Below are 18,486 nucleotides of genomic sequence, written 5' to 3'. Positions count from 1 at the left end.
CTCACAGAAAAACACAGCCATTTTTCCAGCCAAAGAGAGGAGTCACAAAAAGCACAAAGAGATAAAATGAATCACTAACCTTAGATGATCTTCATCAGATGACACTCATAGGATTTCATGTTACACAATACATGTATGTTTTGTTCGATTAAGTGCATATTTATATAAAAAAATCTCATTTTACATTGGCGCCATAAGTTCAGTAGTTCTAAAACATGTGGTGATTGTGCAGAGAGACACATCTATTTACAGAAATAATCTTTGGGGCGACAGGGTACCCTAGTGGTTCGAGCATTGGACTAGTAAAGGTTGCAAGTTCAAACCCCCGAGCTGACAAGGTACAAATCTATTGTTCTGCCCCTGAACAGGCAGTTAACCCACTGTTCCTAGGCCGTCATTGAAAATAAGAATTTGTTCTTAACTGACTTGCCTAGTAAAATAAAGGTAAAAAAATAAATATAAAACATTTTTTTTTAAATGTTGATGAAAATACAAGTGTTAAACATGAAATTAGAGATATACTTCTCCTTAATGCAACCGCTGTGTCAGATTTCAAAAAAAACTTTACGGATAAAGCAAACCATGCAATTATCTGAGTACAGTGTTCAGACAACAAAGCAGCCAAATAGATATCCGCCATATTGGGTAGTCAACATTAGTCAGAAATAGCATTATAAATATTCACTTACCTTTTATGATCTTCATCAGAATGCATTCCCAGGAATCGCAGTTCCACAATGAATGTTTGTTTTGTTCGATAATGTCCATCATTTATGTCCAAAGAGCTTCTTTTGTTAGGGCGTTTGGTAAACAAATCCAAAAGCGCGTTCAGGTCCTGTCACGCCCTGGCCTTAGTTATCTGTGTTTTCTTTATTATTTTGGTTAGGCCAGGTGTGACATGGGTGATTTATTTGTGTTTCGTCTTGTCTAGGGGTTCATTAGATATTATGGGGTTGTGTTCAGTGTAGTTGTCTAGGTAGTTGTAGTTGTCTAGGTAAGTCTATGTTTGCCTAGAGTGGTTCTCAATTAGAGGCAGGTGTTTATCATTGTCTCTGATTGGGAACCGTATTTAGGCAGCCATATTCTTTGGGTATTTTGTGGGTGGTTGTCTCCTAGGTCAGTGTTTGTGCCTCACGGGACTGTTTTCGGGTTTTCACGTTTCTTGTTTTGTATTCTGTTCATGTATAGTTTCTCTGATTAAAGAACCATGGACTTTAACCACGCTGCATATTGGTCCTCCGATCCTTCTCGCCTCTCCTCTTCGGAAGAAGAGGAGGAAATCCCTTATACAGGTCCAGCCGAACGTCAGACAAAAAGTTTAAAAAGTTCCAAAACAGCCCGTAGAAACTTGTCAAACTAAGTATAGAATCAATCTTTAGGATGTTTTTATCATAAATCTTCAATAATGATCCAACTGGAGAATTCCTATGTCTGTAGAAAAGCAATGGAACGAGAGCTAACCCTCTCGTGACCGCGCCACAGAGCCTGTGGCACTCTGCCAGACACCTGACTCATTCCTCTCTCATTCGGTCCCACCTCACAGTAGAATCAAACAATGTTCTAAAAACTGTTGACATCTAGTGGGAGCCTTAGGAAGTGCAACATAACCAATATCCCACTGTATCTACAATAGGGGCTGAGTTAAAAAACTACAAGCCTCAGATTTCCCACTTGCTGGTTGGATTTTTCTGAGGTTTTCGCCTGCCATATGAGTTCTGTTATACTCACAGACATTATTCAAACAGTTTTAGAAACTTCAGAGTGTTTTCTATACAATACTACTAATAATATGCATATATTAGCATCTGGGAAGAGTAGCAGGCAGTTTACTCTGGGCACCTTATTCATCCAAGCTACTCAATACTGCCCCCATGTCACCAAGAAGTTAAAAGCAGTGGTTCGCGCTTTTGCTGCGAATGCTGCCATCAATCCACGGTTTTTGGTTTGGGAATGTTTTAATAGACGCTGTGGGTACGACATCGCCGATATACTTGCTAATAAACCCGCTCACTGAATCAGCGTATTCATCAATGTTGTTGTTCGACGCAGTGCGGAACATATCCCGGGGGGGGGTATACACAACTGTGATTTTGATCGAAGAGAATTCTCTAGGTAGATAATGCGGTCGGCATTTGATTGTGAGGAAGTCCGGTGAACAGAAGGACTTGAGATCCTGTATGTTGTTATGATCACACCACGTCACGTTAATCATAAGGCATTTCTTCTTACCAGAAAGATGTTTGTTTCTGTCGGCGCAATGCATGAAGAAAACAGCTGGCTGTACCGACTCCGATAGCGTGTCTCGAGTGAGCCATGTTTCCGTGAAACAAAGAATGTTAGTCTCTGAGGTCTCTCTGGAATGCAACCCTTGCTCGGATTTCGTCTACCTTGTTGTCAAGAGACTGGACATTGGCGAGTAGTATGCTCGGGAGAAGTGCGCGATGTGCCTGACCAGAAGACCGCTCCATCTGCCCCTTCTACGGCGTCGTTGTTTTGGGTCGCTGGCTGGGATCCGGTCCGTTGTCCTGGGTTGTGGGCAAAACAGAGGATCCGCTTCGGGAAAGTCGTATTACTTGTTGTAATGTTGGTGGGTTGACGTTGCTCTTATATCTAATAGTTCCTCCCGGTTATATGTAATAAAACCTAAGATTACCTGGTGTAACAATGTAAGAAATAAAACGTAAAAAAAATAAACACTGCATAGTTTCCTAGGAAGGCGAACATCTCTGTCGACGCCGGAAGTGCTCACAAAAACACTACAGTAAATGCTACAGTATACTAGTCATGTCCACAATAACACTACAGTAAATACTACAGTATACTAGTCATGTCCACAAAAGCACTACAGTGAATACTAGAGTAAAGTCTGCAAAAACACTACAGTGAATATTATAGTATACTAGTCATGTCCGCAGAAACACTACAGTAAATACTACAGTCATGTCCGCAAAAATACTTCAACAAATACTATAGTATACTAGTCATGTCTGCAAAAATACTAGAGTGAATAATATAGTGTACTTACTGTCATGTCCGCAAAAACACTGCAGTATATACTGCAGGTTTTAGACCATAGTATACTATAATATTTTTTCACATGGGGGAGAGAATAAAAAGCATTTTAGACACATTGACACTCACGTATGTCTTATTGTATAGACACTGAACTGCACTAAGCTGCACACAATTCATCAGACACTGATTAGTGATTTTGTCTCTGTCTCTCCATCCATATATCTGCTGTCTGCTTTTCTGATGTTTTGTTTCTTGGTCAGTCTTTTTCCTCTCACTCAAACACGCACACACACACACACACACTTCTGTCACACTATTCACATATTCATACTTTCTCTCCTTATCCCTCCTCATCATCCCTTTCTCTCCACAGGGCCCTGATGGTCTTCCAGGAAAAATGGGTTTTTCGGGAGAGGAGGTAAAATTAAGTTTCCTAACACTGTCATATTTCACCCCTGGTTATGTTACACTGGATAGCCCAGCCACTTAGCCCTAACTGATTTACTGACAGGCACGCCACTTGAGACAGGCAGCTTTTTTACAGTTTCTTGTTCTTAGGAGCTTGTAGGTACACTGTAATTTATTGATTTACTGTGTGTAGCAATTTCTTCAAGCGTATACTGCTTTACCTTGTAAGGAGAGGACTCACCTTATCCACTGTCAATATGGTGCACTCACAGAGCAGTGCTGCAACAAATATGCTAATTTGTATTTCATTTGTAGATGTGCGTTTATCATATGATGGTCAGTCGTTTCTTCGCCTGTGTTTGGTACCACATTTGGTGTACGTTAGGTCAGCTATCTCGTATAGTTGTGGTCTTATTTTTCCTGCTTTTTTGTGCTCTCTCCCCAGGGGAAAATTGGAGAGCTGGGAGAAGTTGGACCTCAAGGGTTTCCCGTAAGTTCTAAGGTTTGAATCTTAACCTCTAGCGACGAGCAATCCCGTATCCGGGAGCGTAATCATAGCCTCAAGCTCATTACCATAACGCAACGTTTCCTATTCATGAAAATTGCAAATGAAATTAAATAAATATATTGAAATACAAGCTTAGCTTTTTGTTAACAACACTGTCATCTCAGATTTTCAAAATATGCTTTAACCAAAGCTACACAAGCATTTGTGTAAGAGTATTGATAGCCTAGCATAGCATTAAGCCTAGCATTCAGCAGGCAACATTTTCACAAAAACAAGAAAAGCATTCAAAATAAAATCATTTACCATTGAAGAACTTCAGATGTTTTCAATGACGAGACTCTTAGTTAGATAGCAAATGTTCATTTTTTCCCAAAATATTATTTGTGTAGACGAAATAGCTCCGTTTTGTTCATCACGTTTGGCTAAGAAAAAGACCGGAAAATGCAGTCACTTACAACGCCAAACTTTTTTCCAAATTAGCTCCATAATATCGACAGAAACATGGCAAATGTTGTTTAGAATCAATCCTCAAGGTGTTTTTCACATATCAATTCGATAATCTATCTGTGGTGGCAGTTGGCTTCTCATCAGAAGCAAACAGAAAAGTACTGCAGCTGGAGATTACGCAATAATTGCGACGGAGGACACCAAGCGACACCCTGGTAGATGTAGTCTCTAATGGTCAATCTTCCAATGATATGCCTACAAATACGTCACAATGCTGTCGACACCTTGGGGAAGCGACAGAAAGCCTAAGCTCATTCGTGGCCCATTCACAGCCATATAAGGAGTCATTGGCATGAGGCGGTTTCAAAAAATGCGGCACTTCCTGATTGGATTTTTATCTTGGTTTTTTCTGTAACATCAGTTCTGTGGCACTCACAGACAAAATCTTTGCAGTTTTGGAAACGTCCAAAAGCTGTCAATTATATGCATAGTCGAGCATCTTTTCATCTTGTTTTAAACGGGAACATTTTTCATCCAAAAATTAAAATAGCGTCCCCTATATCCAAGAAGTTAAGCAACCTGCCTACACATAGTTTGAAGTACAATACCAACACAGCTACTGTAGTAGGTGAAAGCTGTGTGCTGGAAAACCTTTTGTAAAGCATGGGTGGAGTAAGCATTTTTGTGCTATTTCTTTTTTTTTCAGCTTCAGACTAATGCCTACTTTTCACTTAGAATGTAGTTTTTTGTTTTTAATAGTACTGCTTTTGGTCAGAGCTTTATATCTTATCTTATGACTGTCTGAAAGTGGGGATTTAACCCATCATTAACTGGCCACATGTTGAGTGTTGTTCTGCTTCCCCCTCAGTGCGTATAGGGTGTGTGTATCTGTTCTCTACACTCATTAGCTGTTATATCAACAGGGTATTCAAGGACCCTCTGGACCTCTAGGAGACCAAGGAATAGCAGGCGAGCCAGTAAGTCCCTCTCTCCATCTCCCCTACTCCTTCTACTCTCTTACTCTTCTAATTTCTCTGTCACCTTTCTCTCCATCTCCTCTCTCTCTATTTATACTCTTTCTATTTCTCCTCTCTCATCACTCCTCTCCTTTCTCTCTCCATTTCCCCTTCTCCTTCTACTCTCTTACTGTTACTGTAATTTAATTATGCCAATGTGCTTTCATTAATTGAAAAACCTTAATCTATTTTATGAGAATTTGTAAGATTCTTGTTTGCATAAAATAAACGGAGACCAGTCTTTCAATAATAGGTAACATAATTTATTCTCGGAGCGCGCTGCCACTTAACCACGAGCAAAAATTTATATACAGATCATGACGTCATTTCATTGTTTTAACAGAATCCCCTCCTCTCGATCGGGACAAAGTGAGGTGAAAAGTTCATTCTAACTTACTAACACACTCCCAGGTAACTTTTGACCCCTCAACATTATCGATCACCACTGAGCTGACAGTTCTAATTAACAGAAAACAGGAATGCACTCACTGTCTTATCTAAAAACCCCAGAGCTCAGTTCTGTAGGTTCAACCATAGGTTAACGACCTTATGTGTTTACACAGTCTACAACCCATTAGTTTCTTCCTAGTTGGAATGGGGTTCATTAACTTTAATTACTCCTTGTCCATGTCACACAATCCCATCGTATGAACTCATATTGTTAATCAGATATAATAAAACAGAGTATAAGTTTACTTAGTTACAGTTCCATTTAAAATGAATTGTTCAGTCATTTAATCATAATTTTACCAACACTTACTCTTCTACTTTCTGTCACCTTTCTCTCCATCTCTCTCTCTATTTATACTCTTTCTATTTCTCCTCATCACTCCTATCCTTTCTCTCTCCACCTCCCCCTCTCCTTCTACTGTCTCTCTCTCCTACTTTCACCATCACATTTCTCTCCATCTCCTCTCTCTCTATTTAAAGTCTTACTATTTCTCCTCTCTCCATCACTCCTCTCTTTTCTCTCACCATTTCCTCTCTCTCCATCTTCTCCCTTTTCTCTCTCCATTATATTTTCTCCCTATTGATCTCCTCAACCCCATCTCCACCTCCTTCTCTTCATATGCCTCTCCTCTCTCCCTCTCCATCCTGAATAAATTGCCTCCACTTGTCCTACACCACATATATGTCTGCACATCATTGTCTCGCCAACACCGCCCTCTCTCTGTCTTTTGCTCTTACTGGGTTAATAAGCACTAAATCCATCATACTTAAGAGTTCTCTCTCTGTATCCCTAAACAAGCCAGTTCACTCAGGGAGAGTGGCAGCTAGTTTATAAGAGATATATGAATGTCTATTAAAGATGTACACTTCCGGTTAAATGTTTTACAACTCAGGTTTTTCTTTACTTGGACTATTTTCTGAATTGTACAATAATAGTGAAGACATCAAAACTATTAAATAACACATATGGAATCATGTAGTAACCAAAAAAGTGTTAAACAAATCAAAATATATATTTATATTTGAGATTCTTCAAAGTAGCCACCCTTTGCCTTGATGACAGCTTTGCACACTCTAGGCATTCTCTAAACCAGCTTCATGAGGTAGTCACCTGGAATGCATTTCAATTAACAAGTGTGCCTTGTTGAAAGTTAATTTGTGGAATTTATTTTCTTCTTAATGCGTTTCAGCCAATCAGTTGTGTTAAGACAAGGTATACAGAAGACATCCCTATTTGGTAGAAGACCAATAACGTAATATGACAAGACAGCTCAAATCAAATCAAATCAAATTTTATTTGTCACATACACATGGTTAGCAGATGTTAATGCGAGTGTAGCGAAATGCTTGTGCTTCTAGTTCCGACAATGCAGTAATAATCCAACAAGTAATCTAACTAACAATTCCAAAAAAAACTACTGTCTTATACACAGTTTAAGGGGATAAATAATATGTACATAAAGATATATGAATGAGTGATGGTACAGAGCAGCTTAGGCAAGATACAGTAGATGGTATCGAGTACAGTATATACATATGAGATGAGTGTGTAAACAAAATGGCATAGTTAAAGTGGCTAGTGATACATGTATTACATAAGGATGCAGTAGATGATATAGAGTACAGTATATATGTATACATATGAGATGAATAATGTAGGGTATGTAAACATTATATTAGGTAGCATTGTTTAAAGTGGCTAGTGATATATTTTACATCATTTCCCATCAATTCCCATTATTAAAGTGGCTGGAGTTGAGTCAGTGTGTTGGCAGCAGCCACTCAATGTTAGTGGTGGCTGTTTAACAGTCTGATGGCCTTGAGATAGAAGCTGTTTTTCAGTCTCTCGGTCCCAGCTTTGATGCACCTGTACTGACCTCGCCTTCTGGATGGTGGCGGGGTGAACAGGCAGTGGCTCGGGTGGTTGTTGTCCTTGATGATCTTTATGGCCTTCCTGTAACATCGGGTGGTGTAGGTGTCCTGGAGGGCAGGTAGTTTGCCCCCGGTGATGCGTTGTGCAGACCTCACTACCCTCTGGAGAGCCTTACGGTTGTGGGCGGAGCAGTTGCCGTACCAGGCGGTGATACAGCCCGCCAGGATGCTCTCGATTGTGCATCTGTAGAAGTTTGTGAGTGCTTTTGGTGACAAGCCGAATTTCTTCAGCCTCCTGAGGTTGAAGAGGCGCTGCTGCGCCTTCTTCACGATGCTGTCTGTGTGAGTGGACCAATTCAGTTTGTCTGTGATGTGTATGCTGAGGAACTTAAAACTTACTACCCTCTCCACTACTGTTCCATCGATGTGGATAGGGGGGTGTTCCCTCTGCTGTTTCCTGAAGTCCACAATCATCTCCTTAATTTTGTTGACGTTGAGTGTGAGGTTATTTTCCTGACACCACACTCCGAGGGCCCTCACCTCCTCCCTGTAGGCCGTCTCGTCGTTGTTGGTAATCAAGCCTACCACTGTTGTGTCGTCCACAAACTTGATGATTGAGTTGGAGGCGTGCATGGCCACGCAGTCGTGGGTGAACAGGGAGTACAGGAGAGGGCTCAGAACGCACCCTTGTGGGGCCCCAGTGTTGAGGATCAGCGGGGTGGAGATGTTGTTGCCTACCCTCACCACCTGGGGGCGGCCCGTCAGGAAGTCCAGCACCCAGTTGCACAGGGCGGGGTCGAGACCCAGGGTCTCGAGCTTGATGACGAGCTTGGAGGGTACTATGGTGTTGAATGCCGAGCTGTAGTCGATGAACAGCATTCTCACATAGGTATCCCTCTTGTCCAGATGGGTTAGGGCAGTGTGGTTGAGATTGCATCGTCTGTGGACCTATTTGGGCGGTAAGCAAATTGGAGTGGGTCTAGGGTGTCAGGTAGGGTGGAGGTGATATGGTCCTTGACTAGTCTCTCAAAGCACTTCATGATGACGGAAGTGAGTGCTACGGGGCGGTAGTCGTTTAGCTCAGTTACCTTAGCTTTCTTGGGAACAGGAACAATGGTGGCCCTCTTGAAGCATGTGGGAACAGCAGACTGGTATAGGGATTGATTGAATATGTCCGTGAACACACCGGCCAGCTGGTCTGCGCATGCTCTGAGGGCGCGGCTGGGGATGCCGTCTGGGCCTGCAGCCTTGCGAGGGTTAACACGTTTAAATGTTTTACTCACCTCGGCTGCAGTGAAGGAGAGTCCGCATGTTTTCGTTGCAGGCCGTGTCAGTGGCACTGTATTGTCCTCAAAGCGGGCAAAAAAGTTATTTAGTCTGCCTGGGAGCAAGACATCCTGGTCCGTGACTGGGATGGTTTTCTTCTTGTAGTCCGTGATTGACTGTAGACCCTGCCACATACCTCTTGCGTCTGAGCCGTTGAATTGAGATTCTACTTTGTCTCTATACTGACGCTTAGCTTGTTTGATAGCCTTGCGGAGGGAATAGCTGCACTGTTTGTATTCGGTCATGTTACCAGTCACCTTGCCTTGATTAAAAGCAGTGGTTCGCGCTTTCAGTTTCATGCGAATGCTGCCATCAATCCACGGTTTCTGGTTAGGGAATGTTTTAATCGTTGCTATGGGAACGACATCTTCAACGCACGTTCTAATGAACTCGCACACCGAATCAGCGTATTCGTCAATGTTGTTATCTGACGCAATACGAAACATATCCCAGTCCACGTGATGGAAGCAGTCTTGGAGTGTGGAATCAGCTTGGTTGGACCAGCGTTGGACAGACCTCAGCGTGGGAGCTTCTTGTTTTAGTTTCTGTCTGTAGGCAGGGATCAGCAAAATGGAGTCGTGGTCAGCTTTTCCGAAAGGAGGGCGGGGCAGGGCCTTATATGCGTCGCGGAAGTTAGAGTAACAATGATCCAAGGTTTTTTCAGCCCTAGTTGCTCAATCGATATGCTGATACAATTTAGGGAGTCTTGTTTTCAGATTAGCCTTGTTAAAATCCCCAGCTACAATGAATGCAGCCTCAGGATGTATAGATTCCAGTTTGCAAAGTGTCAAATAAAGTTCGTTCAGAGCCATCGATGTGTCTGCTTGGGGGGGGGAATATATACGGCTGTGATTATAATCGAAGAGAATTCTCTTGGTAGATAATGCGGTCGACATTTGATTGTGAGGAATTCTAAATCAGGTGAACAGAAGGATTTGACTTCCTGTATATTTCTGTGATCACACCACGTCTCGTTAGCCATAAGGCATGCGCCCCCGCCCCTCTTCTTACCAGAAAGATGTTTGTTTCTGTCGGCGCGATGCGTGGAGAAACCCGCCTCCGATAGCATCTCTCCAGTGAGCCATGTTTCCGTGAAGCAAAGAACGTTACAGTCTCTGATGTCCCTCTGGAATGCTACCCTTGCTCGGATTTCATCAACCTTGTTGTCAAGAGACTGGACATTGGCGAGAAGAATGCTAGGGAGTGGTGCACGATGTGCCCGTCTCCGGAGTCTGACCAGAAGACCGCCTCGTTTCCCTCTTTTACGGAGTCGTTTTTTTGGGTCGCCGGCTGGGATCCATTCCGTTGTCCTGGTTGAAAGGCAGAACACAGGATCCGCTTCGTGAAAATCATATTCTTGGTCGTACTGATGGTGAGTTGACGCTGATCTTATATTCAGTAGTTCTTCTCGACTGTATGTAATGAAACCTAAGATGACCTGGGGTACTAATGTAAGAAATAACACGTAAAAAAACAAAAAACTGCATAGTTTCCTAGGAACGCGAAGCGAGGCGGCCATCTCTGTCGGCGCCGACCATGCCAAATAAGCAACGAGAAACGAAAGTCCATAATTACTTTATGACATGAAGGTCAGTCAATCTGGAAAATGTCCAGAACTGTTAAACTTTCTTTAATTGCAGTCGCAAAAACCATCAAGCCCTATGATGAAACTGGCTCTCATGAGGACTGCCACAGGAAAGGAAGACCCAGAGTTACCTCTGCTGTAGAGGATAAGTTCAATAGAGTTAACTGTACCTCAGATTGCACCCCAAATAAATGCTTCACAGAGTTCAAGTAACAGACACAACTCAACATCAACTGTTCAGAGGAGACTGTGTGAATCAGGCCTTCATAGTTGAATTGCTGCAAAAAACACTACTGAAGGACACCAATAAGAAGAAGAGACTTGCTTGGGCCAAGAAACACGAACATTGGACATTAGACTGGTGGAAATACGTATTTTGGTCTGATGAGTCCAAATATGACCTTTTTGGTCCCAACCTTGTCTTTGCGAGACGCAGATTAGGTGAACGGATGTTTTCTGCATGTGTGGTTCCCACCGTGAAGCATGGAGGAGGATGTGTGATGCTGTGGGGTTCCTTTGCTGGTGACACTGTCTGTGATCTATTTAGAATTCAAGGCACACTTAACCAACATGGCTACCACAGCATTCTGCAGCGATACGCCATCCCATCTGGTTTGCGCTTAGTGGTACTATCATTTGTTTTTCAGCAGGACAATGATCCAACACACATCCAGGCTGTGTAAGGACTATTTGACCAAGAAGGAGAGTGATGTAGTGCTACATCCAATCACCCGACCTCAACTCAATTGAGATGGTTTGGGATTGGAGTTGGACCACAGAGTGAAGGACAAGCAGCCAACAAGTGTTCAGCATATGTGGAAACTCCTTCAAGGTTGTTGTAAAAGCATTCCAGATGAAGATGTTTGAAAGAATGCCAAGCGTGAGCACAGCTGTCATCAAGGCAAAGGGTGGCTACTTTGAAGAATCTCAAATATAAAATACACTTTCTTTCAACACTATAAAATACACTTTTTTCAACACTTTCTTGGTTACTACATGATTCCATATGTACTATTTCACAGTTGTGATGTCTTCACTATTATTCTACAATGTAGAACATAGAAAAAATAAAGAAAACTCTTGAATCATTATCTGTGTCCAAACGTTTGACTGGTACTGTAGGTTAAGCACGTGGAGTAATGAGTAGGATCCTGTATTTTCACATGCAAAAGTGATTGCTTTTGATAAAAAAGGCTTTATCTATCTTCCCAATGAAAACTAGTTTGAAAATGTGAATATATATTTATGAAAAGAGAAATTGGACTTTCTTTGTGTTTCTGAATGATGCACCATATTGACTTGTTGTTGATAACATGACCGAGCTACGCAGATTACTGTTCGATTTGAGGAGGACGTTCGTCCTGCACCGCTTTTGCCTGTTCACGTCACGGGCCATAGACACAGCTCTGGTTAATCGAACTTCCTCACTGTTTTGGTGGAACTATAGACATTGAATAGTTAAGAGACATCGTCTTCCATTGGACCTTTAGCTTTTTGTTGGATTATTGCCTTTACATTTCATTTTGAAATTTGTATAATTAAGTTTTTGTTGGCTTTTTTTGGGAGGGTTTTTCATTTTGTATTACAAACATTTCTTTAGACTTGGACTTCCATTCAATGACTTAAACCTGATGACGGGTTAGGGTTCCCATTTAGGAACGATCCCTTCCGACGTTAACTGGGACGTGGCGCATGGAAAGCAAAAATATTCTTAGAAATATTTAACCTCCACACATTAACAAGTCCAATAGCTCAAATGAAAGATAAACACCTTGTTCATCTAGCCAGCAAGTCAGATTTCTAAAATGTTTTACGGCGAAAACATAGCACATATTTATGTCAAACCACCACCAAAGACACAGCTAATTTGAATTAGCCACGTTGAACAAAATATGCAATCAACAACCGCAGGATTAAAAGAAAAATAATTCACTAACCTTTTGTAAATCTTCATCAGATGACAGTAATAGGACATGTTACACAGTACATTTATGTTTTTTTCAATAATATGCAATTTATATCCATAAATGTCTGTTTACAATGACGCCATGTTCAAAAAATGCTACTCAAATGTCCGGAGAAATGCAGGCAAAATTCTAGTGGATGCGCATCAAAACTTCAAAATTACATATTATGTGTCGACTAAACTGGTCAAACTAAGTGCAGAATCGAGCTTTAGCATGTTCTAAACATAGAAAACAATCCTTAGCGTGAACAGACAAACCTACATCGTTTGGTGAATCTTGGAACAAAGAGAGCTCCGGACCCGACGTGCGCATGAAAGTGCATGTATTTTCGCGTGACCCGGAGGTTTCAGCCCGCCAAAACTCGAGGGAGCGCGCGATTCTCACAATTGCAGGCCCCACTGAAAGGGGACATCGCGCTGAAGAGATAGAAACTGTTTCCAGATCTGTAGCTGGTTGGGAAGGGTGGGGGCGATGACGTCAAAGTTGTCCCAACTTTTCTGTTGCCAAGAGAGAGTTTGGGAGAATGGCTGCCCTGAGAGTTCTGCTTTACATAGAGACATAATTTGAACGGTTTTAGAAGCTTTAGAGTTTTCTATTCAATAATAATTATTATATGCATATATTAGCAATTTTTGACAGATTTTTTTTCTGTTTACTATGGGCACGCAATTCCTCCAAAGGGGGCAGTAGTCAGCCCTATCTTTAACAGGTTTAGACTCAACCAGAGGTTCTGGTAGGACTAAGGTTTAAATTGTGACTTTTGGCTCTGACACAACAATTAATTTGATATTGTTTAATTAATCATTTTTTTGTTGTTTATGCTGAACCACATATCATTTTTCCTATCAATACACTATTGCACTGAACATGTCCTCTGAAACATAATCTGCCAAAGCGCGCTCCTTAACACCTGCCCACTTAACCTGGAAGCCAGCTGCACCAATGTGTTGGAGGAAACACTGTTCAACTGACGACCGAAGTCAGCCTGCAGGCGCCTGCCCACCACCTTGAGTTCAGAACATCAGCTATCTGGATTTGGGTGAAGGAGAAATGGGGCTTGGGCAAGTTGCTGTGGGGGCTGCAGGGCTGTTGACCGGGGTAGGTGTAGCCAGGTGGAAAGCATGGCCAGTGCAGTGGGCAGCTGGGAGGAGGTGCTCTTATTCTCCATGGAGAATAAGAGTTTGTGCTACAGGATGCAAGTTTCTGTTTGAGAAAGCTAGCCTTTGCTTTCCTATCCCCCTGTGTACATTGGTTCCTAACTTCCCTGAAAAGTTGCATATCGCGGGGGCTGTTCGATGCTAATGCACTACGCTACAGGATGTTTTTGTGCTGGTCAAGGGCAGTCAGGTCTGGATTGAACCAAGGACTATAGCTGTTCCTGGTTCAAAAATGTTACAATGGGGCATGCTTATTTAAGATGTTGAGGAAAGCACTTTTAAAGAATAACCAGGCATCCTCTACTGATGGAATGAGGTCAATATCAATCCAGGATACCCGGCCAGGTCGATTAGAAAGGCCTGCTCGCTGAAGTGTCATTGACATCAGTCATTGGCTTCATCAATAAGTGCATCGATGACGTCGTCCCCACAGTGACCGTAAGTACATACCCCAACCAGAAGCCATGGATTACAGGCAGCATCCGCACTGAGCTAAAGGCTACAGCTGTCATTTTCAAGGAGCTGGCCTCTAACCCGGAAGCTAAAAGAAATCCCGCTTTGCCCTCCGACGATCCATCAAACAGGCAAAGCGGCAATACATGACGAAAGTCGAATCGTACTACACTGGCTTTGACGCTCATCGGATGTGGCAGGGTTTGCAAACCATTACAGACTACAAAGGGAAGCACAGGCGAGAGCTGCACAGTGACACAGGCCTACCAGATGAGCTAAACTACTTCTATGCTCACTGCGAGGCAAATTACACTGAGACATGCATGCATTGGTCTCTATAAGCTTCAATATGAGGTCCTAAACTTAGCATGAAAGTGCATCCTTGTAGGTGTTTGGGCTATGTAGTCAAAATGTTTGGGTTAAGTTTAGCCAATGGCCATGGGATAAGCTGAGCCACTGGCAAGTTGATCAAATTGAAGTGTTTTCTTCCCAGGTGTAATGTAATGCAAGTTGAGCCTGTCCTGCGGCTCAATACACCGGATTTACAGCAATATATGTAGATATCTTTGTTTGAAAATAATACTAGATTTCCCTTGACGGAGTGATGCTGATGTGCTTTGAAAGGCTGTTCTTGTCTCACTTCAACAGCATCATCCCGGATACCCTAGACCCACTCCAATTCGAATAGCACCCCAACAGATCCACAGATGACGCAATCTCAATTGCACTCCACACTGCCCTTTCGAACCTGGACAAAAGGAACACCTATGTGAGAATGCTCATGCTGTTCATTGACTACAGCTCAGCGTTCAACACCATAGTGGCCTCATAGCTCATCACTAAGCTAAGGACCCTGGGACTAAACACCTCCCTCTGCAACTTGATCTTGGACTTCCTGACGGGCCACCCGCAGGTGGTAAGGGTAGGCAACAACACGTCTGCCACGCCGATCCTCAACACTGGGGCCCCTCGGGGTGTGTGCTTAGTCTCTTCCTGTACTCCCTGTTCACCCACAACTGCATGGCCAACACAACTCCAACACCATCATTAAGTTTGCAGACGACACAACAGTGGTAGGCCTGATCACCGATAACGATGAGACAGCCTATAGGGAGGATGTCAGAGACCTGGCAGTGTGGTGCCAGGACAACAACCTCTCACTCAATGTGAGCAAAACAAAGAAGCTGATCGTGGACTACAGGAAAAGGCGGGACAAACAGGCCCCCATTATTAACATTGATGGGACTGTAATGGAGAGGTTCGAGAGTTTCAAGTTCCTTGGTTTCCACATTACCAACAAACTATCATTGTCCAAACATACCAAGACAATCGTGAAGAGGGCACGACAACACCTTTGCCCCCTCAGGAGACTGAAAATATTTGGCATGAGTCTGAAGATCCTCAAAAAGTTCTACAGCTGCACCATCGAGAGCATCCTGACTGGTTGCATCACCGTCTGGTATGGCAAGTGCTCGGCATCTGACTGTAAGGCGCTACAGAGAGTAGTGCATACAGCCCAGTACATCCTTGGGGCCAAGCTTCCTGCCATCCAGGACCTATATACTTGGCGGTGTCAGAGGAAAGCCCAACATTTTTTCAAAGACTCCAGTCACCCAAGTCATGGACTTACCCCCAAGCCATAAGACTGCAGAACAATGAATCAAATGGCAACCCGGACTATCTACATTGACCCCCCTTTGTTTTTACACTGCTGCTACTCGCTGTCTATTATCTGTGCATAGTCACTTCATCCCTACCGACATGTACAAATTACCTCGACTAACCTGTACCCCCGCACATTGACTCAGTACCTGTACCCCCTGTATATATCCTCGTTATTGTTATTTTATTGTGTTACTTTTTATTATTTTTTACTTTAGTTTATTTGGCAAATATGTTCTAACTCTATCTTGTGCTGCACTGTTGGTTAAGTGCTTGTAAGTAAGAATTTCACGGTAAGGTTGTTGTATTCGGCGCATGTGACAAATAAAGTTTGGTTTAAATGTAAAAATTGGCTCAACTTACCCCATTGTCCCCTACTCATTTTTGGGCAGCACCTGTTCTCTTGTAACCTGATCCACCAACCTGACCTGACTGTAGCCCTCGTGAATCCATGTTGTGAAACAGAACGCTCATAAGATGAGGATGGTTGAACAAGGATAGTTCTCATGTTGTTTGAGCACAAAGCTGCATTGGTTTCTCTTATATGACCATCTCTCATCAACATTGTGTCTCTGCTCTGTTTTCTAGGGACTCCCTGGGCCAGTGGGGACAGTGGGGCCACTAGGAGAAACTGGTCTACAGGTGAGAATTTACACATACAGTACACACACAAACACATGCATGCTCACACGTACACTCATGCGCGCACGCACACACACACACATGCACATGTACACACACTGTATCACTCTCTCTCTCACACACACAGACACATACACATTCACATCGTCTGGTCTCACTAGTTGAATCAGGATGTGTGAGTAGCTACCTGTTTGTTCTTCCCACTATAATGAATAATTGATTGACTGATTTTATTTGTCATAAAAAAACACACTACTGTTCAAAAGTTTGGGGTCACTTAGAAATGTCCTTGTTTTTTAAAGAAAACCACATTTTTTGTCCATTATAATGACATCAAATTGATCATAAATACAGTGTAGACATTGTTAATGTCTAATTGACTATTGTAGCTGGAAAATGGCAGATTTCTTATGGACTATCTACATAGGCCCATTATCAGCAACCATCACTCCTGTGTTCCAATGGCATGTTGTGTTAGCTAATTCAAGTTTATAATTTTAAAAGGTAAATTTATCATTAGAAAACCCTTTTACAATTATGTTAGCACAGCTGAAAACTGTTGTCCTGATTAAAGAGCAATAAAACTGGCCTTCTTTAGACTAGTTGAGTATCTGGAGCATCAGCATTTGTGGGATAACAGGCTCAAAATGGCCAGAAATAAAGAACTTTCTTCTGCAACTCAGCAGTCTATTCTTGTTCTGAGAATTGAAGGCTATTCCATGCAAGAAATTGCCAAGAAACGGAAGATCTTGTACAACGCTGTGTACTACTCCCTTCCCAGAACAGCGCAAACTGGCTCTAACCAGAATTGAAAGAGGAGTAGGAGGCCCCGGTGCACAACTGAGCAAGAGGACAAGTACATTAAACTGTCTAGTTTGAGAAACAGACCCCTCACAATTCCTCAACTGGCAGCTTCATTAAATAGTACCCGCAAAACACCAGTCTCAACGACAACAGTGAAGAGGCGACTCAGGGATGCTGGCCTTCTTGGCAGAGTTGCAAAGAAAAAGCCATATCTCAGACTGGCCAATAAAAATAAAAGATTAAGATGGGCAAAAGAACACAGACACTGGACAGAGAAAGATTGGAAAAAAGTGTTTTGGAGAGACGCATCTAAGTTTGAGGTGTTCGGATCACAAAGAAGAACATTCGTGAGACGCAGAAAAATGAAAAGATGCTGGAGGAGTGCTTGACGCCATCTGTCAAGCATGGTGGAGGCAATGTGAAGGTCTGGGGATGCTTTGGTGGTGGTAAAGTTTTGAAGAAGGAAGGCCATTCCCTGTGGACGGCGCTTAATTAGAGCCAATTTACTCCTACAACAGGACAAAGCACAGCTCCAAACTATGCAATAACTATTTAGGGAAGAAGCAGTCAGCTGGTATTCTGTCTATAGTGGAGTGGCCAGCACAGTCATCGGATCTCAACCCTATTGAGCTGTTGCTGGAGCAGCTTGTCCCTATGGTACATAAGAAGTGCCCATCAAGCCAATCAACCTTGTGGGAGGTGCTTCAGGAATCATGGGGTGAAATCTCTTCAGATTACCTCAACAAATTGACAACTACAATGCCAAAGGTCTGCAAGGCTGTAATTGCTGCAAATGGAGGATTCTTTGACGAAAGCAAAGTTTGAAGGACAATTATTATTTCAATTAAAAATCATTATTTATAATGTCAACATCTTTATATTTCCTATTCACTTTGCTACTAATTTCATGTATGTTTTCATGGAAAACAAGGGCATTTCTAAGTGATACCGAACTTCTGAACGGTAGTGTAATAATACACAGTGTATATAAAGTGCATTCGGAAAATGTTCAGACCCCTTGACATTTTCCATAATTTGTACAGCCTTATTCTTTTATTTTTCCTCGTCAATCTACACACAATACCCCATAATGACAAAGCAAAAACTGTTTTTTTAGAAATGTTTGTTTATATGTTTATATAAAGTGACTGAAATATCACATTTACATAAGTAA

General features: G+C 42.3%; 1 protein-coding gene across 3 annotated transcripts in view; it reads left to right on the top strand.

Moving 5' to 3' along the window:
• col27a1a (collagen, type XXVII, alpha 1a) overlaps positions 1-18,486 on the top strand; it is a 221,135-nt gene that overhangs the window by 132,637 nt on the left and 70,012 nt on the right. For all 3 annotated transcript variants that reach the window (XM_024381218.2, XM_024381219.2, XM_024381217.2), the window contains 4 exons: positions 3,389-3,433; positions 3,869-3,913; positions 5,302-5,355; positions 16,455-16,508. In XM_024381218.2, the coding sequence (XP_024236986.1) occupies positions 3,389-3,433; positions 3,869-3,913; positions 5,302-5,355; positions 16,455-16,508 (198 nt within the window). The remainder of the gene's footprint in view (positions 1-3,388; positions 3,434-3,868; positions 3,914-5,301; positions 5,356-16,454; positions 16,509-18,486) is intronic.

The sequence above is a fragment of the Oncorhynchus tshawytscha genome, linkage group LG20, assembly GCF_018296145.1.
Source record: "Oncorhynchus tshawytscha isolate Ot180627B linkage group LG20, Otsh_v2.0, whole genome shotgun sequence".
NCBI lineage: Eukaryota > Metazoa > Chordata > Actinopteri > Salmoniformes > Salmonidae > Oncorhynchus > Oncorhynchus tshawytscha.
The sequence above is the reverse complement of the archived record's forward strand: the minus strand, read 5'-3'. Positions and strand labels throughout refer to the sequence as shown.